Here is a 24,719-nt window from a genome sequence, read left to right as displayed (position 1 = left end):
CATTTCAAAAGCAAGTTTTAAAACAAGCAAATACAAGATGCTCACCACATTTTAGTCTGATGCTGGAAATACTTTGTGATCTGTATGAAGACTGAGGATGCTCTTTCTAAATGCTGCTCTTGTTAGGTAGAACGACACTGGGGAGGGGGGGCACTGGGGGCGAAAGGATTGAAAGGAAATGGATACAAATTGTTTGAAATGTTTAGACCCATTCCAGACATTGCTATTTTGAATCAACAAACCTTGATAGTGACTCTTTCCTCGTTTACTTTTGTCTCTGGCATTTAGTATTTGATGGCTGGCCAGAAACCAAAAAGGGAAAGGGAGAAGGTTCTCTTATGTATTCTGTGAAGCCGTGGTTCTCAAGAGAACACATGAATGGGATTTCTTTCTTCTGGATATGTCTGGAACAGAAAAGCTTGAAGCTACATTCATTCTGTGCCCTGCTGACCATTAAGCTGGTTGGTTCTGGACATCAGTCCTAGACCTTTGCTAAATTGGAAACCTGAAATTAGTTTGTACAGGCAAGAGGATGTCAGGATTGGAGGTGAGGCTGTTCCTTTGAGTAGAGAGATGAGGCTGAGCATGACTTCTGCAGTCTTGGGGTCTGTCTTTTTTGCCTTTGCTAACAATGTTGTGGCTAGGTGCATAGAGATCTGCATGAGATTTTCACAGCTCGGGGGTGGGGTCAGGGGGGCTCTCTGATGCTCATGTAAGATACCGATGGGGACACAGGACTCAGCTGAGGCTGAGGTCCTGGGCAAGACGTCTGACCCAGGGCTGTAAGCAACATTGCTCTTGTCCAGATTGGAGGAGCTTGGTGTTTGCTCTCCCACTGCTTGTGTCTTCTCCCTCGGCCTATGATATCTTCTGTCGCCAGAATGGATTGTTTCCTGGGCTTCAGGGGATGTGTTTGTAAGGTGCCAGCCTCCTCTAAGGCTAAGTCAAGCTGATTCTGCAGGGACCTGTCCAGATAAGACCAGGGGGGATATAAAGACTGCAGGCACTGCCCTGGGGTGGAGTGGTCTCCAGTGTAAGTTCTTGGAGCTGCCAGCCCCCATTGTCACCTTGCAGAGGAACTGACATCTGTGTGAATGTTTTCTCTTTGCCTTTTGGATGAGAGAAGCAGCACAAACTTCACCGAGGAAATCTGGAAGGTACAGACAATTCCAGAGGCTATCCACCCAAGGTGATGGTTGTCATGGGTAAACACATGGGTGTTTACTTCATGTTATTCTGCTGGGAGACCACTGTTAGAGCACAGTGTACATGGCTTTGGCTCCAACCTGTCTCACTTTGCATCTCAGCCGCACTGTTTTGGAGTTGGGCAAGGTAGTACCAGGATGTTGGAAGTGTCATCTGAAGGAAACTGGCTAAAGGGTGTGGATTCGCTGACGTCTTGGGCATTGCCGAGTCGGTGCATTCCATGTCTACATGGAAGCCATGAATTGTAGCTCAGGGAAGGATAGACCACAAAGCTGCATTGTTAGCTGTGTCACTGGACACGTTTCTCGGCCTCTCTGGGCCTTTCTGTTGCTGTTTCTCGTTTCCCTTCCCCCTTTGTTCTCATTGGACCAACTGTAAAGATACCGCTCTGACCCTGAGCTACCATTGGTCACTCTTAGAGGATCGGTGATTTCTGCTAAGCCTAGCAAAATATGGAAACAGCCCAGAGCTTCTCCCTGCCCTAATTGCCATCAAAGGCCTGAGGTTAAATGTCAGTGAACATGGAGCCGGAGCGTGCATGGCTCAGTGCTTAAGAGCACTGACCGCTCTTTCATAGACCTCAGGTTTGATTCCCCACACTCAGATGGTAGCTCACAACCACCTGTAACTCCACTATCAGGGGATCTGACGTCCTCTTCTGGTCTCTGGGAGAGCTCTATTCATATAGTACATACATAGACATAAGTGCAGGCAAAACACCCCTACACACAAAATATTAAAGTAAGGGTTTTTTTTGTTTGTTTTTTGCTTTTTTTTTTTTAAGTCATGAAGAGGGGAAGGGATAGCCAGCCACCTGCTGTTGAGTCTGGTGTTGACTGTGATCCTCAAGGTTGGCAGGGCAGATATCACTTCTGGTCTCAGATAAACAGATTCTTAAGGTCCAGCGAATGTGTTAATATGATGCAGAATACAGATGTAGGTAGGAGAAGCAGCTCTAGTTAGCTGTCTCTAGGTGAGGCAGCAGCTCTCCTTATGTGCCCACATGTCTTAACCCCTTGTCCCCTGCACTGGAGGCACTCAACCAGGTGTGGCCCATGGTTCTCACCTGTCCCCTCCCCACCAGGTACGTGGTCATTTCCCGGGAGGAGAGGGAGCAGAACCTCCTGGCATTCCAGCACAGCGAGCGCATCTACTTCCGGGCATGCCGAGACATCCGGCCAGGAGAGCGGCTGCGGGTCTGGTACAGCGAGGACTACATGAAGCGCCTGCATAGCATGTCCCAGGAAACCATCCACCGCAACCTGGCCCGGGGTGAGTATAGGCATGGGAAGGAGCATGCCCTCAGGGCCAGGGACACGCCCACAAGGCTAAGTCCACAAGTCTAGGTCAGTACTGATTGTGAAGGGACACGCCCACAAAGCTAGGGTCATGCCTACAGGCCCAAGACCACGCCCACTCTGAACCACAAAAGCCCAGAAAGCTCCTCTGCGAACCTTCCAAGCAAACCATTGAGGAATGCAGTATCCAACAGTGCAAAGAGCCAGGACAGGCAAGACCTCAACACAGAGAACAAGTGGCCACCCCAGGGAATTGTCTTCTCTAGAAGGCAGTCCTGAGAGATCAGCAAATCTCAGCCAAATGAATCAGTTGAATGAACACCAATTCTGTTACCCCAAGTCTAACTGATGAAAAGACACGTCTCACTCAGTACCTCAGTAGATAACTTCCTGTGTGCTAACTGGGTTTCCTGCACTTTGTCATGGAATCAAGGTAATGAGAACTAATCTTCCACGATTCTCTGAGACTCCATGGAGCAATGTGCTTACTACTGTTGATGCAATCTCTACCTTGACCGTCACTAAGTCCTTGGTTGTCAAATTCTAGTCTGGTGATTTTTGTGGCCTCAGCTCCATCATTGTACAAATGTCCAAACCGAGCACTACAGAAATGCAGTGGCTTACCCAGGGTCACATGACTAATGAGGCCAGAGCTAGCTTTACAACTTGAGGCATCTGAAGCTCGGATCTAAGTTTTATCCAACAGTGGCCACCAGACCAAGCCAGCCTTGGTATTGTTGATCTTGTTCCTGGCAGCCACAGCATGAAGGAATGGTTTCTACCAGAAGAAGACTAGTGGACATGAGAAGATGGCCTTAGGCTGGGAGACCCTAGTGGGTTGGCTGTCCATCCAAGCTCCACTGGAATGCCTCATTTAAAAGGAGTTTGGCTCACTCCCTGCCTCTGGCTCTCCAGCTGTAGATGCCATTCTTAACCTGGCCAGGGTACACAGGTGCACCCAGGTCCTTTTTTTGAGAGAGCCATCTTTGCACAGAAGCTGTACATTCACACACCCAGGGTTCATTTGGTCTTCAGAGGCAGAGCCATGCCCAAGGTCTTCTATGTCATCTTCTTAACCTCTTCACTGGAGATAGCTTGTTTAGAAGATGAGCAGAGGAGATGAGAGCAGGTGACTCACTGAGGTGAAGATGACTTGGAAGACAAAACAGAACAGGCCTTGGGGTGCCCAGAAGCCATCTGGTTTAGTCAAAAGCATCTGGCAATTGCCAGAGAGCTGAGAGACCTGTGGGTAAACTCATCTCCTGACTCCTTTGGAGCTGAACTTGGCCCATGCTGGTTTCTTTGGGATGGCATGCTTCTGGGATGAAGGGTGGCTATTGTTTGGCCTCTTCCTGAAACTCCAGAAGGGTTCTGTGGACCTCAGAATTTCCATAAGTGTTTGGTGGGCCTCAGTTGCATTGATAAAAGCAGAAGTGAATGAAAGCAGCCAGGGGGTTTCTACCCAAAGAAAAGGGAACCAAGAAAGGTCACATCTGCTGTGGCACCGATTTCATCTCTTGCCCCGCATCTTTGATTCTTCTGGAACATATCTTCCTGTGCCTTCTCCAAAGCACCTCAACCTGCATCATCCTCAGGAAGACCTGGGGCCTAGGGACAGCTCAGAGAGAGAAGTGACTTTGGGGAAGTGAAGACTCACAGGAGGCTTGAAAAGAGAGAAAGCAAGCCTTGGAAGATTCAGGAGGAAGGCATCTGTCCATGACCAGGCTGGATTGTAGGCTGCAGGAGGAAACCAGCAACCACAGTGGGCCCAGCTGGAGCTGTGATGGAAGTGGTCCTTGAAAGTGACCATGGGGCTTGGCAGCTGATAGATGCATGTTAGATGTTAGGTACAGAGTCCTGACCCTTTAAATGTGTCTTGGATAGCCTATGAGGAAGGTCCCCATTGCCTGGTCACTTAAGGTGTTACAGATATATTAGCACTGTGTGTGTGTGTGTGCGTGTGTGTGTGTGTGTGTGTGTCTGTCTGTCTGTCTGTCTGTCTGTCTGTCTGTCTTTGTGTATATGTGTGTGTGTGTATATATGTGTATATATATGTATGTATATGTGTGGATGTGTGTATATGTATGTGTGTTCAAATGCAGGTACATGTGTATATAGATCAACCTCAAGTGTCATTCCTCAGGAATCACTTCGCTTTTGAGACAACTCTCATAGACCTGGAACTGCCAAATGTGCTAGGCTGGCTGACCAGTGCACCTCGGGGATCCACCTGTATCCACCTTCCCAGCACTGGGGTTACAAGTGCCTACCACTACACATAGCTTTTTTCTTCTTTTTCTTTCTTTCTTTTTTTTTTTTTTTATAACATGAGTTCTGGAATCTGAAACTCAAGTCCTCATACTTGCAAAGCAAACACTTTACCTGCTGAGCTATCTCCCAGTCCTTAACCCCCTTTGTGAGACACGATCTCGTGTATCTCAGGCTGGCCTTGAATTCCATATGAAGCTGAGGCTGGCTTTGAACTCCAGAGCCTCCTGTCTCTACCTCCCAAGCACTGGGACCACTGATGGGCACCACTGCATCTTGCTTTTAGAGAGCAGGGCATCTTCATGATCAGAGGTTGCTTAACTAGATCATACTTATTGTCGTTTTTATGGAAGAATGTTGTTTGGGGCCCAGAGCTTCTGGAGAGAATGGCATTTATTCCTTTGTGGTTATCTTTGAACGATAAGAGTCAACACACTTAAGTGATCTGTGTGATTTGTGTGGGGATTTTTAAAATTTTTCTTTGGTTTTATCCATGAATGTCATGGAGGATTTGGAACAGAATTCATGGTGACCTTTATTAAAGGTCATCTGTGGACCAGAGATTTTATATGGAAGCCACATGTTCTGAAGGCTTTCCTGCTTATCCTTGAAAAATTGGATGACTTTATCTTTGATTACAGAGACAATGAGAGTCTTCTATGACTACCAACCTGACTTCCCAGCATCCTCAGCTATCTGATGTCTGAGGAGTCCATGAGAAGGTGAAAGGGCACCCTTGATTTTTCAAAGATTCAGTTTGGTGAGCACCCCACCTGCTCTGTGACACAAACACATTGCATTACATTTTTAAAATGTAATTGTATTTATGTATTTTATGTATATGGGTGTTTTGTCTGCACATGTCTGTGTACTATATGCTAGTAACTAGGATGAAGTTATTACTTAAGCAGCTCCTGTGAGGACAGAATAGGGACCTGAGTGGCTTAAACCCTGCTGTGCTGTTTTCTGTGGGAGCCTGGAGACATGAGGGAAGCAGCTGGGAAGGTCATGGAGCCTCCTGACCTTCACCCAGGGCCTATGAAATCCTTCCACAGAAGTCTGGACACTGAACAGAGGCTCAAGGTTGCAGCACCAGGACCCTGACCCTGACCAGTTCAGGAGGTCTTTGAGATAGCCCAGCACCACAGGCTGCTGGCAGAACCTTCCGAAAGCTGAGACAACTCTCCTCAGCATGTCTCCCCCTGGGCATACTTCTGTAGCAGTCTGTGCTATTCAGCTGGCCTCGTTAAAGAATCTAAAATAGCTTACTATTGGTGATCTCACCAACATTTCAAGGTAATTAAAAATGAAGAAAAGAGGCATCTTTTGTCGGGTGGGGAAACAGCTGTTCCTGAGAACACTTTGGGTCTTGAGGCCACCTTGCCTTTATCTTGGAGGAGGCTGATGCTTTGGTGTGTTTAGGAATCTTTCCCAAGCCTCCCCTGCTTCTGTTTTTAACCTTAGCCATGACTGAGAACCACAGGACTTTCAACTATCCTCCTTTTTGTATTCCCTGTCTTTACACCGCTGGGAGAATGGAGAGGCAGCAACTGTAGGGTGGCTGTTTCCCTCAGCTCTCCAGACCCACGAGCATCGAGGAAGGTGGGGCAAACCACCATGCAGTTCTAGGTCTGGAGGACAGCTTGTCTCATGGTGGGCGGATATCTACTCAGCTCTGAAAGCTGTTGCATTATCCGACAGAGTGAGAGGCTGTCTCCTGGGGTCACAGTATGGAAGCCCATCACCGTAGGATGGTCGCTTCTTTTTATTCTCACCTTCGGACATATGCCAACTCACAAGGGTAGCGTTTATCCATGTGAGGCTTCTTCAGATCCCTTTTGTAAAGGTCCTGTGACTCTAGTCCCCATGATCCAATCTTCTCTCCATTTGGGTCTTACCTGACCCAGATGGTCAGAACCAGGGGGATGTGTCAGGCAATTCCCTAGCAGAAGACCCACACTGTTCCCTGTCGATTTCTCCCATTTGGGGCTTTTCCCCACATCCTCACACCCTGGTTTTCCTTCCTAGGAGAGAAGAGGTTGCAGAGAGAGAAGGCTGAGCAAGCCCTGGATAACCCAGAAGACCTAAGGAGTTCCACTCAGTTCTCTGTGTTGAAGCAGGGCAGAAGTCCTTACAAGCGCAGCTTTGATGAGGGGGACATACACCCTCAGGCCAAGAAGAAGAAAATAGACCTCATCTTCAAGGATGTGCTAGAAGCCTCACTAGAGTCTGCTAACGTGGAAGCCCGCCAGCTGGCCCTGAGCACCTCCCTGGTCATCCGGAAAGTCCCCAAGTACCAGGACGATGACTATGGTAGAGCTGCCCTGACACAAGGCATCTGCAGGACCCAAGGGGAAGGGGACTGGAAGATCCCACAAAGGGTGGCCAAGGAGCTGGGCCCACTGGAAGATGAAGAGGAGGAGCCTACATCATTCAAGGCCGACAGTCCCGCTGAGGCCTCTCTGGCATCTGACCCCCATGAGCTGCCCACCTCGTCCTTTTGCCCTAACTGCATTCGCCTGAAAAAGAAAGTGCGGGAGTTGCAGGCGGAGCTAGATATGCTTAAGTCTGGAAAGCTGCCCGAGCCCCCCATTCTGCCACCGCAGGTACTGGAGCTCCCAGAGTTCTCAGATCCTGCAGGTAAGTTGCTGAGGATGGAGTTGCTGTTAAAGGGAAGAGTGTGTAGTGTCCCCCCTCCCCCCCCACCCCCGCGCGCTCTCGTTGTGAAGAGGGTGGCCCAGAGGTCTCTGTCGCAGCCACCTCTTGGGGTGGGAACCTTCAGGTGCCAGAGGCAGGCTGGCTTGAAGCTCTGGGAGGGCATTGCATGTGGCAACCTGTATCCTCCTTGTCAATAAAATACGTCCCATCACAGGAGGGCTGTGTGCTGTGTTCTTGACCTGTTGTTTTCTCTTGGGGCGGGGTCCCATTGTTGTCCCCTGACCCAACTTCTCTCTCCCCAGTCCTGAACAGGGTGTGTGCTGGGAGCTTTTACAGCTTCTTCAAACTCAGGCCAGGAGCACAGCCTTGTCCACTTCCTCCAGACTCTGTCCTACCCACATGATGCTTGGTTCCCAGCCTGGAGTTCTAGAAGGATGAGGAACCAGAGAACCTGGGGCTGACAGCTGTGTGACTGTCCTTTTTTGCTGGCTGCCTGGATCTCTTCAAGTTGTTGGACCAAGGAAGAACTGGGGGGTCGATTCTGTGCAGATCTGCAGCTAAGCCGGGTTGTTTCCCTCAGGCTTTCTTTCTCAGCTGCCCTCAGAGTGGGGTGGGGTGGACATAACAGCCACAGTTTGCCTCAGTATCCAGGCTGACCTCAGTTAAGAGCCACATGCTTACTCTGACCATATAGGTGGGCATTACAGTGCCAGGTCCTCCAGTGTCACCTGAATGTGTGACATCAAACATTCTGCCTCTTCTAGAACATTCCACCCCAGAAGCACCCATAAGTCAAGTCTGAGCTCAGGTGCAGGCAGCTTGGAGCATAATGAACAGTGTCCAAGATCACTATGGGCAACTCATAGGGAGAGAACCTCAAGTGTGGAGAGCAGGGTTACCCTTGAATCACCTCCAGGCTGGGCTTCCATCTCTGTGGGGCCTGCTCTCCCTCAGAGTCCCTTGATGAATCTGTGTTGTCAGCAGCCCATGTGAATTTCTCCTTCCTCTCTTCTTTTCCAGCCTCAGAGAGTATGGTCTCCGGCCCCGCCATCATGGAGGACGATGATCAGGAAGTGGATTCTGCAGATGAATCTGTCTCCAACGACGTGATGACGGCAACCGATGAACCCTCCAAGATGTCCTCTGCCACCGGACGCCGCATCCGGCGCTTCAAGCAGGAGTGGCTGAAAAAATTCTGGTTCCTACGGTACTCCCCGACCCTCAACGAGATGTGGTGCCACGTGTGCCGCCAGTACACCGTGCAGTCCTCACGCACTTCCGCCTTCATTATCGGCTCCAAGCAGTTTAAGATCCACACCATCAAGTTGCACAGCCAGAGCAACCTGCACAAGAAATGCCTGCAGCTGTACAAGCTGCGCATGCACCCGGAGAAGACAGAGGAGATGTGCCGCAACATGACCCTGCTCTTCAACACCGCCTACCACCTGGCGCTGGAGGGGAGACCTTACCTCGACTTCCGGCCCCTGGCAGAGCTGCTGCGGAAGTGCGAGCTCAAGGTGGTGGACCAGTATATGAATGAGGGGGACTGCCAGATCCTTATCCATCACATTGCCCGGGCACTAAGAGAGGACCTGGTGGAGCGCATCCGTCAGTCTCCCTGCCTCAGCATCATCCTGGATGGGCAGAGTGACGACCTTCTGGCTGACACGGTGGCCGTCTATGTGCAGTATACCAGCAGTGATGGACCCCCAGCCACAGAATTCCTATCCCTGCAGGAGCTAGGCTTCTCTAGCACGGAAAGCTATCTCCAGGCCCTTGACCGGGCCTTTGCTGCTCTGGGCATCCGCTTACAGGATGAGAAGCCAACTGTGGGCTTGGGAGTAGACGGGGCCAATATCACTGCCAGCTTGCGTGCCAGCATGTTCATGACCATCCGCAAAACGCTTCCATGGCTGCTGTGCTTGCCCTTCATGGTGCACCGGCCCCACCTGGAGATCCTGGATGCCATCAGTGGGAAGGAGCTGCCCTGCCTGGAGGAGCTGGAGAACAACCTGAAGCAGCTCCTCAGCTTCTACCGCTACTCACCACGCCTCATGTGTGAGCTGCGCTCCACGGCCTCCACCCTCTGCGAGGAGACTGAATTCCTGGGGGATATCCGGGCCGTGAGGTGGATCATTGGTGAGCAGAATGTCTTGAACGCCCTTATCAAGGACTACCTGGAAGTGGTGGCCCACCTGAAGGATGTCAGCAGCCAGACACAGCGGGCCGATGCTTCAGCCATAGCCCTGGCCCTGCTGCAGTTCCTCATGGACTACCAGTCCATCAAGCTAATCTACTTCCTGCTGGACGTGATTGCTGTGCTGTCACGACTGGCCTACATCTTCCAGGGTGAGTACCTCTTGGTGTCGCAGGTGGATGACAAGATTGAGGAGGCAATCCAGGAGATCAGCCGGCTTGCAGACTCCCCGGGGGAGTACCTGCAGGAATTTGAGGAGAATTTCCGAGAGAGCTTCAATGGGATTGCCGTGAAGAACCTCAGGGTGGCGGAGGCCAAGTTCCAGTCCATTAGGGAGAAGATCTGCCAGAAAACACAGGTCATTCTGGCTCAGAGGTTCGACTCCCGAAGCCGGGTCTTTGTGAAGGCCTGCCAAGTGTTCGACTTAGCCGCCTGGCCCAGGAACAGCGAGGAGCTCCTGAGCTTCGGCAAGGAGGACATGGTTCAGATCTTTGACCACCTGGAAGCCATTCCTGCCTTCTCCCGGGATGTGTGCCGTGAAGGTATGGACCCCCGGGGGAGCCTGCTGATGGAGTGGAGAGACCTCAAGGCTGATTACTACACCAAAAATGGTTTCAAAGACCTCATCAACCACATCTGCAAATACAAGCAGAGGTTTCCGCTCTTGAACAAGATCATTCAGGTCCTTAAAGTTCTCCCCACCTCCACTGCCTGCTGTGAGAAAGGCCGAAGCGCCCTCCAGCGGGTCCGCAAAAACCACCGCTCCCGCCTGACCCTGGAGCAGCTCAGTGACCTGTTGACAATTGCTGTGAATGGACCGCCCATCGCCAACTTTGATGCCAAGCGAGCCCTGGACAGTTGGTTTGAAGAGAAGTCTGGCAACAGCTATACACTGTCAGCCGAGGTCCTCAGTAGAATGTCTGCCCTGGAGCAGAAGCCTGTGCTGCAGGTTGTGGACCATGGCTCTGAGTTCTACCCAGACATGTAGGGGACCTGCACTCCAGAGGTCACAAAGCCGGTGAATATTTTTTTAATCTATACTCATAAGCTTTGATATATTATATAAATATATATTATATTATATTATATATATATATAAACACACACTGAAATTTTTTTAAAAACTAAGTTAATTATGTCCACCAGAAGCCACTGGCAGCTTTCAGAAAGGAGCAATGTTGGCAACTGACTCTTGTCTCCGCACTTGGCAGCTGCAGCCTACACGGCAACTCATCTTCACTCACACAAGCGTGTTCTGGGGCCACACGTGTTCCCACTGAACAGTCAAAGCGGCATAAGCTAAATGATGATCCTCTTGTCACTTTTAGGTGGCTTGTTCTGTTTCTGTTCTCATGTGTCGGTCGAGGGCTGGGGGTTGGGTGCTTGCCTTCTCCTTTTTGATATGGTTTTATGGCCAGAACCTTTGTGGTCTCCTCATTGGCATTCTGGTCCAGATACATTACATCTGGGTTTCCATGGGGGTGAATTGGATTTCTGGACTGGACTAGCTGGTCTTTCTCTCCTCATCAGACTTTAGCTTGGGAGACCTTCCATTATTCATTTTCTGATTGATTCATTCCCTCATTCCACCCACCGACAAATGCATCAGTCTCCCTCAATTGTGAGCCCACTGCGTTCCCCCCCACCCGTGTTGCCGCTCCCCTGTATCACCTCTCCCAAACGTAGGTTATCAGTTCTGGTCTTTGGGTCTCTGGAGTTTAAAGATATGAGCTGTTACACTGAATGCAATTTTTTTTTCACACTTGAGCTTGAAATCTTGGGAGCAGACGGAGGGGTAGGCTCTATGCCTGCTTCTTTCCAGCCACTGAGGATAAAGTATATACTTCCATTCACTGAGGATAAAGTATATACTTCCATTCAGATCTTGGGCTGTTGGGGAGACAAAGAGACCCAAACTCCAACAGGACTACAAGTTTTTGGCTAAAAACAGGTAAAATGAAAAATGTATATTCAACTTTCACATTTTTTTGTCTTTATAATTATGGAATGTGTTGTGAGATTTTGTGTTTCTTTTCATAATCAAGGAGCAGCTGTTTTTTAGTTCAAGGGCAGAATCTATCAATGCAAGTCATGCCCTGGGTTACACAGAACTCAGTCGAGAGTGCCTGGAGAGGTTGTTTTGCAAAGGCCGATGATGTGCTCCTCAGCCTTGCAGGAAGGTCACAGGACGCCAGGCAGTGGTTTTCTGTCTGTAAACTCTTCCTATTTTGAATAGAGCTGAGATGTCCTATAGAAAAGGAGAAAACAGGAAGTGAGGCAGGATTCTCAAGGTACAAGCATATATACATACCTGCACATACACACACACACACATACACACACACCACGGGCGCACAAACACACACATTTTGCAACTACATATAAGCTTTAGAAATGCCTCTTGCCTCTCCCCGTAGGGGGGCAGACAGTGGTTTAAACTAGAGGAGTCTGACCAATGTTCATTTATCTACCAGTATACCTCGCAAAGTTTTCAGAAATGTGCATGAGCTGTTAAAAACTTCTTTCCAGTTTCCACATCCTATCTGTGCGGTCGGTGCAGATCCCAGAATGTGGATACAGGGTTGTCTTTGAGGAAGGGAAGAAGATCTGAAGGACTTGCCCATGGTCAGTTCTGCAGAGAACTGTCCTTCTCCTTTAGTGGAGTATTGGGGATTCAACCACAAGTAAAGGCCTCCATGCCCTCAACCTACCCAGCTGGGCCTGCAACTATGTGGTAGCTTCCTTCCTTCTGGGTTCGTCTCACCTCTGAGGCCTCATGGAAATGTCATTAACACTGAACATGTTGCTACCCTTTCCTGGTTCTGCAGTCTGTCCGTCCTCCCTCAGATCCTCCCTTTGCCTCCATGGTCTTGGTGCTAAGATAACTTTAGAATCATTGCTGCTAGCCGATAGCTTTTCATGATATAAATATTATATATATATTATATATTATTTTTGAAATGTTTTTGTTTTCAACAATGATGTAGCATGTTAAAACAAGAAACAAAACTGAACAAACAAAACAAAAAGCTGGGTCTTTCCAACTGTCCCACTGCCAGGCCTCTTATGCTGCCTTCTTCAACAAGTTGATACACTCTGCCTGGTGACTTTCACCCCTCATCTTTCACTCTGGTCCCCATCTTAACTCCTCACCCTCTGAGCAGGGAGAGTTAGCAGGAACTAGGTAGGAAAACTCAAAGCCCCTTTCAATGGCCTGGGACTCCCCAGCCTTAGCCAGCCCCCTTGCCCACACTGAGCTTGTGTCTCTCCAGCTGCCCCTCCTACCCCAGGCCAAGCCTAGCTGGAGCCACATGGGCTGCTGTTGTGAAGCACAAGGTCTCCACTTGCTGGACTCCTGCCCTGGGACCTCGTCTCTCACAGACACAGACTTTGGTCTGGGACATTTTCATTGAAAACTGAATGAGCCAAGGTGGGTTCAGAGTAGGGATGGCTGGCAAGGCGGGTCTCCCATGAGCAGCCTGCAGGCATAAACAGTGGCCTGGGTCTTTCCTTCTTGCCAACAGTTGCCTTACACCTCTCCTTCCCAGCTCATGGGGCCTCCTCACCCAGGAAGGGGGCCTCTCCTAGATGGCCCTAAGCCAGACATGTAAAACTGGTACTGATCGTTCCCTCCCAAGGGGGTATAGTGAACTCAAGTCCTCAGCCACAGAGACAGGTTCTGCCAGGCCAAGCCAGCGTTACCTGAGTCTCCTCAAGGTACCCAGGATCAGTGGACCTGCCTTGAGGCCTAGAAGAATGAGCTGTTCTGGCAGCATCATGTGGCTGCAAAGTCATCCATTCCCTGGTCCTCTGGCTACCCAACTCCACCTCTGTCCTCTGCTGCAATGGTCTCTGCTTCAGAGCCACTGAGAAACTGAGCTCTTCTGGTGTCTTACATTCGGTCTCTGAAACTCTGGGTGCTGGCAATGCTGGATGCAGCCAAGAAGGGCTGTGACAGAAGCTTTATGGGACATCTTGTCTTGGGATAATGAATGACTAGGGGTTGCTAAGGGCGAACCTCTTGCAGTCAGCTTGGATGCTCCTTAGGAGGGCCTGGGCTCTTCTGCCCAGTGAGTTCCATTTGTGATGCCCTGTGATCGGGCTTATTCTCACACTTCCCTTGGAAAAGGGCTTGGGTCGGTCCACGCTTCATGTCTGTCTAGAGAACCATATGCCTGGCTCACCTCATATCTTGTTTAGTTTAACAGACTGTGGGGAGTTAGAGCTTAGAGTGTAAATGCAGTCATTTCTGATGGTACAGGGACTGTAACTCAGTCTCTGGAGTAGAATTGATAGTCAGGGGCATAGAGTGAAATGTATCTGTGGGGCTGAGACTTATTCTCTCCAAGCTGACAGTGGCTTTCATTGGCTCACATTGGGGAGAGTAGGAAGTGAGGCAGTGTTGAAGACTGAGGCTTGTGGCAGTTGTGCCAAACGGGTATGTTGCTGAACCATATGGTTACAATGTACCCCTGAGCAAAGTAAAAACAGACCACTGAGCCGAGTAGCCCACTCAGCTCAGTGGGCACTCCTGCCCAGTTAGAATCCTCCAGAGACAGCAGAGTGCAGGCATCAGGAGTGTTTTGTAATGTGTGCTTGTGGCATCTCATGATGCCAGCTCCAGCTGCCTCACCCCATCCTCACTGGGGAACGAGAGCACACTGAGCTCCAGGACCCTGTGTAGCCAAGTCCTGCCAGGAGCCTTGAATCTGAGGTCCCCAGAGCGTCTGCCCTCTGCTCGGACTGTGTGTTCCCAGCCCGAGTTATTTTGCTGAGGTTTCTGTTTGGCTTGTTCACACCAGATCTTTGATTTTGAGCAAGGACCTTGGAGTGACTTGAAGCACCTTATAAATGTCTTTCATTTGTTTGGAGGTGGAGGAGATGGGGGAAGGTGTGGAGAGGGTAGGCATGGCCGTAGTGAGGAAGAAATGGATTTAAGATGTTACCCAGCCTGAGCTTAGGGACTGGCAGCGTATTGCTGCCCACCTGGAGCTGATGGAGGCCAGGAGAGGCCAGATGGGTTGAAGTCTAACTTCCTGTCTTCCAGAACACTCCTTTGTTTTAATTTCTGCCCCCTTGGAAGGCATCCCAACCTGTTTCCAGTGTATAGTCTGGGTTAAATTCTAACCCAGATTTGTGCTTTGTTTTTGTTTTTTTAATTTTCGTGGTCCATGCATCCCATTTGGGGACAGGCCCCAGGTTCACTGAAGCTCATGTATGCCCTGGATATCCTCTAAGAAGCAGCCCAGCCAGACTGGGCTAGCAACTGAAACAGGGAGACTGAGCCTCCAGAGTGAGGAAAGGAAGGCACAGTTGGCAGTTAAGGTGGGATCACTCCCTCACACACTGCCCCGGATTCCAATCTGACTGTTCCTTCAATCCTTGAGGCAGGAAGTGCGCCAGGTGTGCATGGTCCTTCTACTCAGAGGAGTGCTCTTTTCTAGTCCTCTGTTAGTCAGGGTCATTTTAAGAGTCTTTGAGGTAATCTTTGCATGTTAGTGAGAGGGAGAAAAAGTGCCCTTTGGAGAGGAAAATAGTATGGCCCTCCTCTTTCATCTAGCGCTCTCTCCCCTTCCCCCATCCCTTCAAATGGTATCACCCTAGAAATACCTATGCAATGCAGTCTCCCCAGGAGGCTGTGCATGGAGGCAGGGGTATGTGCAGTGTATCATACTGATGCTAAGGCATATCAGTTGTATATACGGACATATACAGTACGTATACATGCAGAGTAAGAGAGTAAATCACGTCTATATATCTATAAATAATATCCTATATATTTATACATTTTTATGTTTTAAATAGATATAAAAATAGTCTATAGAGCTGGAAGGGTGGTGGGGAAGCCTGGTGCTGGGTTGGGCTAGGGGGAGGAGACAGGGCTCTGGAGAGGAGGTAGGAATGCTCATCAGAATGGGTTGCTAGCCTCTGAGGGGGGCAATCTTTCTTGGGGTGTTGGAGAGGAGGGTGGCTGGGTTCAAGCTCTCTCCATGCACTTTCTCTCCTTTCCTGCCAGCAAAGGCTGAGGTTGAAAGGAGATACCCCTGAGCTCCAACTGCAGCACCCCTACCTCCCACCACCACCAGCCTGCACTTAGCCGGTCATTGCTGCTTAGCAGTGGGGGGTTGGACTTGGTCCCTGACCCCTGGTGGAGGGACCTCTGCACAAACTCCCCGACACCCGCCCCTATCAGGAGTAAGTGGCAATGATGACAATAGGAAAGGGGCACCCAGGACAAAGAGTTGTTCAGAATAATGTCAGCTCCATTCCCCAGATGCCTCCGCCTACCCCCTGGAGGTCAAGCCTCTGACGGACAGCAGTCCTGGCCTCCTTCACCCATTCAACCACTGTCTCCAGAGCACTGGGAGTTGAGGAGGGCAGCGTGAACTTCAGGTAGCGCAGCCTTTCCCCATCCAAAGGCCCCACCTGGTGGAAGAGATATATCTGCACACTGACATTTTCAATGGTAACTCAAGTTCAGGAGCAGGGCCTTTGCCCACGTGACTCTGCACAGCTGCCGCAGCTTCTGGCTGTACTCAGGACAATGTTGTCCCCTCTTCCCAAACCAACCAAGCAAGCAGCCCAACCCACCTCCGCGGTGACAGCAGGTTTAGGTTTAGTTCACAAACACTGTTCTCATTCTGTGACCAGATGCCCAAACTCTTTCTGGGGAGGGTATCTTCTTCAACTTGTCCCCAGGCAACACCCCCCTCAAGCTGGGTGGGGATGTCCAGGGTCCCTGGGAGTCCAGTCAGCTGTCAGCATGACAGCGGGCTTGTGCAGCCCAGATGGGAGTCAGAAGCCTATTGCTCTCAGAATCCTCTATGTCCTCTCTCCTGGAAGCAGAAGGGTTCTGATGACAGATGCCCTCCCTGCTCTTGAGAGCAGCCTGCCTTTGGGCTCCATAAACACACTCATTTCCCATACCGAGCCTTCGCAGGTCTCCCCCTGCTCTTCCTCATCATCCTACCAACGGACCTCAGTCTACAGCAGACCAGTCCTGTACCACAGTTAAGACCAGGTCTGCTCTGCCAATGCCCGCCTCCTTGAGCCACAGCTAGCTGCCAACTGGCCTGAACACCTTCTAGTGCCTGGATCAGCAGAGTCCAGGACCAATGGCCCAAGCCTTCCTCCTGCTACAGTGAGTCAGAGCTTGGCCAGGGGATAGGCATTCCCAGTAGCAATCCCACAATGCACTGTACCTCAGAGAGAGAGAGTATGCCACAGGGCATCGAGTGGACCAGCCTCCATTCAGAGAGGGCAACTGCTCACAATACTGCTCACAAGAAGACAAAGGCCAGGCTGTCCTAGGGTATCCCTCAATCTACCTTCTGGCCTCTCCGGAAGATCCCGTAGTCTTTTTCAGCCCTGATCTCTCTCCTCCTCTCCACCCCCAAGCTGCTGAACCATTTTCATGTCAATCACAAAGAAAAGAAAAATAAAGTGGGGGTGGGAGGAACTCCTAGGAGCCTATTACCACATACATATTAATATGTTAATACTTTCTTTATTAAAAACAATTCTCAACGTTATTATTTGGCAGACTGTGCTTTATAGTACCTGTGTGTCGGGGCTAGAACACTGGATACAAATAGAGCTATGCTGGTTTATAATCTGTATGCAGCGTCTTTCCTTTTGTCACATTATCCTCGTAATGTAAGAAAATTATTAATAAAAGCATTTAAATTGACACACCAAGCTTGGCTCCTTGCTTCTGTGTCAGGCCTCAGTAAGTCGTGCAGACCCTGTCAAAGGGCTCAGGTGTGGGGTTGGAAGGAACACAAGCCCTCTTTAGCTGGTTCCTGCCTTCTCCCACTGTGGTCTCATTTTCCTATTGCAGTACACTTCTCGCAGGAAGCCCCTGAGCATGTCAGTCAGGCCAAAGAAGGTGTGACTGAAACCGCGTAAAACACCTGCCCCATGAATACTGGCTCCACAAGAATCTCTGTGGGGAAGCATCCAGAGACCCTGCAGATCCACTGGCTTCAGCTCTTCTGCTCATCTGCCTTTGGTGGCTCTCCATGTGCAGGCCTGATCCCCACTTAGAAAAGTCTTAGAACCTTGTTGATGGCACTGGGGACAGCAGGTGACAAGCAAGATTTGTCTCACATTTTTTGAGGAAGAAATCAGACAGGGATATAGTCAATATTGACAATATAATCAAATACCTCTAAGCACAGGTTTTTCCTCTTGAGATGCTGAGGCCTCCACTCTCAGTCCCTATGCCCCTAACTTCCTCACATTGGTCTTTCCTGTCTCCTTACTTCTACCTTCTTAGCATTAGACATTTTTCTTTCAGCCCAGAAGTGCCATCACCTTGACACTGGTCACCCCAAGTGGATGTTGTGTGACACTATTTCTGGGGAAGTGTGAACAAAGTCTTCTCAATCCAGGTATAGAACCAATAGCAGACCAAAGTAAGGATGCTACCAAAGTTCAACTTGGTGGGCCAATGAGCTTATTGGGGTTACTTGGAGGAATATGGGTGAGGGCTTACTTACAGCAATGGATGACTGAAAGGCTGCTACATTACCAAAAGCCCATTCTAAGGTGAGTTATCTCATGAAAACTGAAACCCTGGCCATCTCTTGGCAGTTGGTATCAACTCAACAGGTAGGAGAGCCTGCCCTTACTAATTATACAACATTGGAGAGGGAGGGGCCTTAGAACTCTGATTAAGTTTCAGGGACTTCCTGAGACTTACAAGTTGTTCATTTCCAGAGTCTTAAGAAGCCTCTCTTTAGAACCTCTCAAGTCTTAATGAGCCTCATGCATTGTTTCAATTCAGAGGAAGTTGCTACACAACACTCTACCTCTTCCTCCAGTTCTTTTGCTCTCTGTGGTGTTCTCTGAGCTTTAGAGTGGTGATTTAGCTAAGCCTTGGGCTATTCTGCCACAACAACCTCTTGTTCTCAGGCCCTTCACTGGTGGTTATGAGTCTTTGCAGCCTACCATCACTTGTAAAGGAAACATCCTTTTATGACCAATTACCCTTGACAATGGTGCTGTATGGATGGTCCTAGCACAGATGCTTAGAGAGAAGTTTGATAGAGCCATATCACATTCATGTAACAAAAAACAACAACAGTTGTTTCCCTACAGGGATGTGGGACCTCTATAGCCACAGGGTTTTGTTGTTTGTTTGTTTTTGAGGCAGAGTTTCTTTGTGTAGCTCTGGCTGTCCTAGAATTCTCTCTGCAAATCAAGCTGGCCTCGAACTCAGAGATCTGTCTGCCTTTGCCTCCTGAGTGCTGGGATTAAAGGCGTGTACCACTATCATCAGCTCAGTCACAGGTTTTTGCCCTAGATTGCAGTATCAGACTTGAATTCCTTCTTGTGGTGTAGGCCTTAAACCTAATCAGGAAGTTGTTAGTTGAACCCTAAACAGTGCATGCCACTATTCTCCCTACAGTCGCATCTTTCTTAGCATTATGATACTGTAGCTGCAGGGTCCACAGCTTGTTGTTGGTGACAATTGTCCCCTAGTAGACTATACTGTACCTTCCAACATTATAAAACCAAGCCAGAAGGGAGTGTATCTTCAATCCCAGCCTTATTTCTCTGTATCTTATAATCGTGCATTATCTTCATCCATAGGGTCACATTACCCAGTTCTGGTATGCAACTAACAACAGTGGCAGTGACATCATTATTTTGGGGCCTCTGGGGCCTCTTTGGCCAACAATTTTCCACTCTGAGCTTTTTACTCAACAACCCTTTGACTTCTGTGAGTGCTCACTCCCATGACATGTCTGTGTCTTTGTTTAAAATCAACAATTGTTTCTACTGCTCTTTTACAAATCTGAGATACTCGAAGTTTGGCATTATGCAATGCAGGCCTTTTTAGAGAGAGTTGCAGGATCGCTAAAACCCTGCTATCATCTATCCTAGAAAAAAAAATTCTAGTTGGTTTGGTCACCTAAACCAAATTAAAGGCATGATTAAAAAATAAAAGTAAGGCCCAATATAGTATAAAAAATATTTCATGAGTTTTTATCAATTCTTTAGTCAAAAGAATTAGGTACAATGACATTGCCCCATTTAGTTTTCTGTGATCCACAGATATTCCCCTTGATACATCCTGGCATGATGCTGTTGTCATGATGACTCTGCATCTCCCAACCTCTAATGGTCCATTCATTGAGGAGACATCATTCCATAACAAGCAGTGGAAGATGGCTGCCCTAGGATTTCCTTCCAAATGCTCCATTCATAGATAAATTCAGCTTTGTTGCCTATCCTGTTGAACATCTAATGACCTTGCATCCATTAAGGAGGCACAACATTCCATCCCCCATGGGGTAAGGGTCCCCATATTGAGGACTTCTTTCACAGGCATTCTAACTTCATATTCACCAGCCTCAGTTGTATGCCTTAGCATCTACTGCAGGAGTTATGCGGCCACCACCACTGCCCCCAACTCTCCAGCTCATCTTTGGTTTTGTCAGTCCTTGAATGGATACTAATTGTATTGTATGATACTATTTTGGGGGAAAGTCAAATGAAAATATTCTCATCCTAGAGTGGGGACCAATAACAGACCAAATAACAACAGTCCAACTTGGTGAAAGAGTTTGAGGTTCCTTACAGGAGTGTGGGTGAGTGCTTACTTACAGAAACATGGATAACTCAAAGGGAACTTGCATCACTCTAAGCCTACTCTAGCACAGATGACAACTTCTGAAAGCTGGAACCCTGGAACTTTCTGTACAACTTTCAGAGTCCAGTCAACTCCCACTGTTTATACACCTTTGAGTAGAGAGGGGCCCTGTGAATTTAGTCAGTTTCAAGGACTTCCTAAAACTTGTGAATTGTCTAAAGGAGCCTCTTTCTAGGGTATGATGTTTCAATTAGGAGGATATTATTACACAATGCCTCCATATCTGACCCAGATTTGCAGAAGTTTCTGGAACATAATTTTGTCACCAAGAAGCAAAGGAGGGAAAGAGCCCCACCTGCCCTTGCCTATGAAGTCATCCCCCCCCCCCCAGTGTGGCTCTTGAAGGATATAGTACACGCTCTCCATTCTCTACTCTCCTTCTCCCAACTTTCCAAGGTCCAAAGCACAAGTTGAAATTACCCCAGAGAGAAGACTCAGGAGCCTGGCTAGTGTCCTATAGTTCTTCAGGGCTTCCAGTGTTTCTGTGACAACTTCAAGGATAGTCTTTATAAAGCAGAGCTAACCATGCTATTCACTTAGATAGACACACAGGCTTCCCAGTGGAAAATGTCCCCATGTACTCCAGCCCTTGCCTACCTCCGTGTCTCATGTTGTACTTAGTGGTCACACTGTCCTCCAACCCCTGCCAAGATTTGGTTTGTTTGTTTTTGTTTTCTTGTTATTTTTTATTTATTTTATAAACAATTGATACCTTGAGCCCTATGCCTGAGACAGCTGTTCACATTACAGCAGCAGGTTGTGACAAAATACCAATTATGGCCACTTTATACAATTCTCCACCTCTCTCTCTCTCTCTCTCTCTCTCTCTCTCTCTCTCTCTCTCTGTGTGTGTGTGTGTGTGTGTGTGTGTGTGTGTGTGTGTGTGTGGTGTTCCCTTTCCTAAGTAATGCCCATGAGGGGAAAGTAGAGGCATTTCACTCTATGGCAGGTAGTGCCTGTCACCAAGTAGGCAAAAAAAATGGTGTATGCTGACAGGATGGAGGCTGTGAGCAGCTCCTCAGAGGAGCCCAGTGCCAGCCCTGCACTGGCCACAGCTTGAGTCCTGGGTTCCTCCTCATTGCCTTTCTGCCTTGGTTTCCTCAGGCAATCAGAATAACCCTGCATTTGACTCCTGGTAGCATCTGACCTTGACCCAGTCTCTTCTCTGCAAAGTGAGAGGTCTACAAGTTTGCCTATGCCCCTTTTTCTTGACCTTGGACAGAATCCCAGCCAAACCACCAAGCATCTCTTAGTCCCCCTGGAAAAGATCTTCCCAGCTCTTTCTAAGTTAGCCATGTCTGGGCTCTGTACTTCCAGATAACACTTGGGGACTATAACTTATATGTCTAAGTGGCCTTCAAGTAGGGATGCATGGCTCTTGGATATATCCTAAGAGTCTTGACTTTATGGAGTCAAATCCCCAGTCTTGGAAGTACACAACCTTGGACAAATGGTGAATCCCAGTCTACATCTTCAGTTGCTCAGCACAGAGCTGAGGTCTGCTATGAACAATTATCTTCTTATTAATGTTATATCCTCTTCAATCAGGATGAAGTGGGTGCCAGGAAGTATTGGGGTTCTCATCTCCTAGAATTACTGGCCACACCTGACACTTGGATAGCCTATACCTTAGCCTGAGTGGGAACCACCGTTCCACCTCAGAGAGAGCACTGGTGTGCTGGAGCCAGCTCAAGACACCCCAACACCAAGTTCTTAGCACAAAGGAGGTTTATTTGTCCCAGAGGGACAAAGGATAGGGAATAAGAGACAAACATAGGAGATATAGGCTGAAGAAGAAGAGGAAGGGAATAAAGGAGAAAGGGAAGGGGTTATTTGTTCCAGAGGGGGTCGAAGGACTACCTCTGATTAGAGAGGAGACAGACAGGGTCTGTCATCCATTTTAGGATAAGGTGTTTTTTTAATTTTATGTATAGGAGTACACTGTCGCTGTCTTAAACATACCAGAAGACAGCATTGGATCCCATTACAGATGGTTGTGAGCCACCATGTGGTTGCTGGAAATTGAACTTAGACCCTCTGGAAGAGCAGTCAGTGCTCTTAACCACTGAGCCATCTCTCCAGCCCTGAGGTGTTTAATTTTAATTGGGCATGTTAATTAGGTGAGCCAACAAGGGTTTTGATTGCTGGACTTCAATACTTTGATAGTTAGACCTTGTAATCAGCCTCGGGAGGAGGAAGTGGCCAAATAACGGACTAGACGTTGGTAGCTAACTTTAGGAATGTAATCTAAAGATTTTTAGCAAGGCAGGGGAATTGGAAAGAGGGCAAGGCCTGCCAGGCCGTGTTTGCCACACCCTGGCTGGCTAGAGTTCCTTCAACTGGGGTTCTTTTCTCAGCTCACATCTGTTTATCTCACCTGAACACCCTAGCAAGAGGGGCTGAAGAAAAATTTGATTTGTTCCTCTGAGATGGAAAAGCAGGTTCTCCTTGCTTGTCCCTGGATGGCATCCAAGTTTCTGAAGTAGGACTTTTGCCACCCACATTTGCCAACAAGCTGTCTCAAAATCTCTGGGAAGAACATCAGGAAATTGGAGACAACTCTCACAAATGACAAAGCCTAGCCAAAGACCATATCCTTGGGAGCTAAGCTTTCATCGCCACCAGACTGGTTTCCATGACAACATCTGTTTCCAGTAGAGGAATTTTAATCCAGCAACATGGGTGCTCGGGCAAGGGTTTATATCCAAAGACCTTCTATGTGATCTGACTGGGATGCAGATAGGCTCTGGGTCACAGTATGATCTGGCTAGAATATAGACACACTCTTAGTACACACCTTTCATCCCAAACAAAAAAGGTAAGGTTAGTTTGTAGAAAAAAACCAACCATGTTTGAAAGTGACATCTAATCGAGAGACAGATGAAGTGACGAATCAGAGAAAGATTTGACAGAATGAGTCAGAGATTGGATACACCCAACTCTCATGAGGACAGGAAAGTGAAGCTACTTAAGAGCCATGCAGTTGAGAACAGAGGGCAGTTCAGTTGAGTTCTGTTCAGTTCTGTTCAGTTCCAGCAGTCTGTACAGTCAGTGCTGTTAAGTTCATGGAGTTTAGAAGCAGTTTTTCCAAGCAGAGCGATTCAGTGAGAAGCTGAGAGAAGCCAGTTTGAATTGGTCAGCTTGGAGATGAGTTTTGAGCCAGAATATCTAAGTTGAACTAGCAAACCAGAGCTCAGAAAGAGCTAGAAAGGGTGAGCTTCTTCAACAGTAAGCCTCCTAATTGACAATTATATCTGGTAAATAAAAGTTACTTTTATGGTTTCCCAATTCCAGGGCCTATCTGTGCTGACTCACCTGCAAGGGGAGTAGTGCAGAGGTGGGGGAGGGGAGGAACATTCTTCAGGAGTAAGCTGGTACCCAACCTCTCTATTCCTTGATTATATTCTCTGCAGATGTCTGCTGTGGAGGGAAGTGGACATGTGCTCCAAATGGGATCTCCCAAATGGTGGCATCCGACTGGCTTTAAAGTGTAAGAACTCTTGGGTGGAAAAGTACCAGTGCCCAGCAACAATCAAGCAGATGAGACCCAATTCCTTCAGATCCTCAGGTGCCATGCTCAGGAGAGCACCAGGTAGCCTTCAGAGGGGCTGTAAGGTGCCAAAGCCTTATCCAGTGTTGGGCAGAGAGAGCAGGTTTCCTTTTATCTCTACAGGAGACACTAAAGTAAAGGTGTGTGGGAAGGAACTTGTTACCAGGCTGTGTTGGCTACTTTTATGCCAGTGTTGCACAGCTAAAGGTCATCTGAGAGGGTCAATTGAGAAAAAAGACTCCATACGATCAGTTTGTAAGGCAAGCCTGTAGGGCATCTTCTCTATTAGTGATTCATCGAGGATGGCCAGGCCATTGTGTGAGGTGCCACCCCTGACCTGGTGGTCCTGGATTCTATGAGAAAGCAGGGTGAGCAAGCCATTGGGGACCAAGCCAATAAGCAGCACTCTTCCATGGCCTTCTCATCAGTTCCTGCCTCCAGGTTCCTGGCCTGTTTGAGTTCCTGTCTTAGCGTCCCTCAGTGGACTGTGATGTGGGATACGTAAGCTAAATATAAACCCCTTTCTCCCTAAGTTGCTCTTGGTCATGGTTGTTTCGTCATAGTAATAGCCCTAACTAAGACACAGAACTGCAAAAGGTTAAAGCTGGAAGGGTCCTGCAGGTCATTTAGTCCAACATAATTTTATAGATATGGGCACTGAGGCTCAGAGGCAATTAACTAGCTTGGGAACCTAATGGTGCCCAGGGACAGTACCCCATAGTGTTACATGGGCATAGCTCTGACTCAGAGCTCCAGGCAGAGGTGAGCATAATTTGTTGTTGAGGTCACTTCATTGGAAAGTCCTTGATTCAGTAACCAGGGACCCCCATCATTTCTCTTTCATATGGCTATAAGCAAATATTACTTTGGGGCTCAAGTGAG

At 48.5% G+C, this 24,719-nt stretch overlaps 1 protein-coding gene across 6 annotated transcripts in view; it reads left to right on the top strand.

Annotated features, from left to right (window-relative positions):
- Prdm11 (PR/SET domain 11) overlaps positions 1-17,317 on the top strand; it is a 79,271-nt gene extending 61,954 nt beyond the window's left edge. For 5 of the 6 annotated variants that reach the window (XM_076929305.1, XM_076929306.1, XM_034495366.2 and 2 more), the window contains 3 exons: positions 2,291-2,478; positions 6,801-7,412; positions 8,451-17,317. In XM_076929305.1, the coding sequence (XP_076785420.1) occupies positions 2,291-2,478; positions 6,801-7,412; positions 8,451-10,615 (2,965 nt within the window). In that variant the 3' untranslated portion in view covers positions 10,616-17,317. The remainder of the gene's footprint in view (positions 1-2,290; positions 2,479-6,800; positions 7,413-8,450) is intronic. The other variant, XM_034495367.2, reaches the window with a different exon arrangement.
- The last annotated feature ends 7,402 nt before the right edge of the window (positions 17,318-24,719 follow it).

Source organism: Arvicanthis niloticus, chromosome 2 (assembly GCF_011762505.2).
Source record: "Arvicanthis niloticus isolate mArvNil1 chromosome 2, mArvNil1.pat.X, whole genome shotgun sequence".
NCBI lineage: Eukaryota > Metazoa > Chordata > Mammalia > Rodentia > Muridae > Arvicanthis > Arvicanthis niloticus.
Note: the sequence above shows the minus strand (reverse complement) of the source record. Positions and strands in the feature narration are given on the sequence as shown.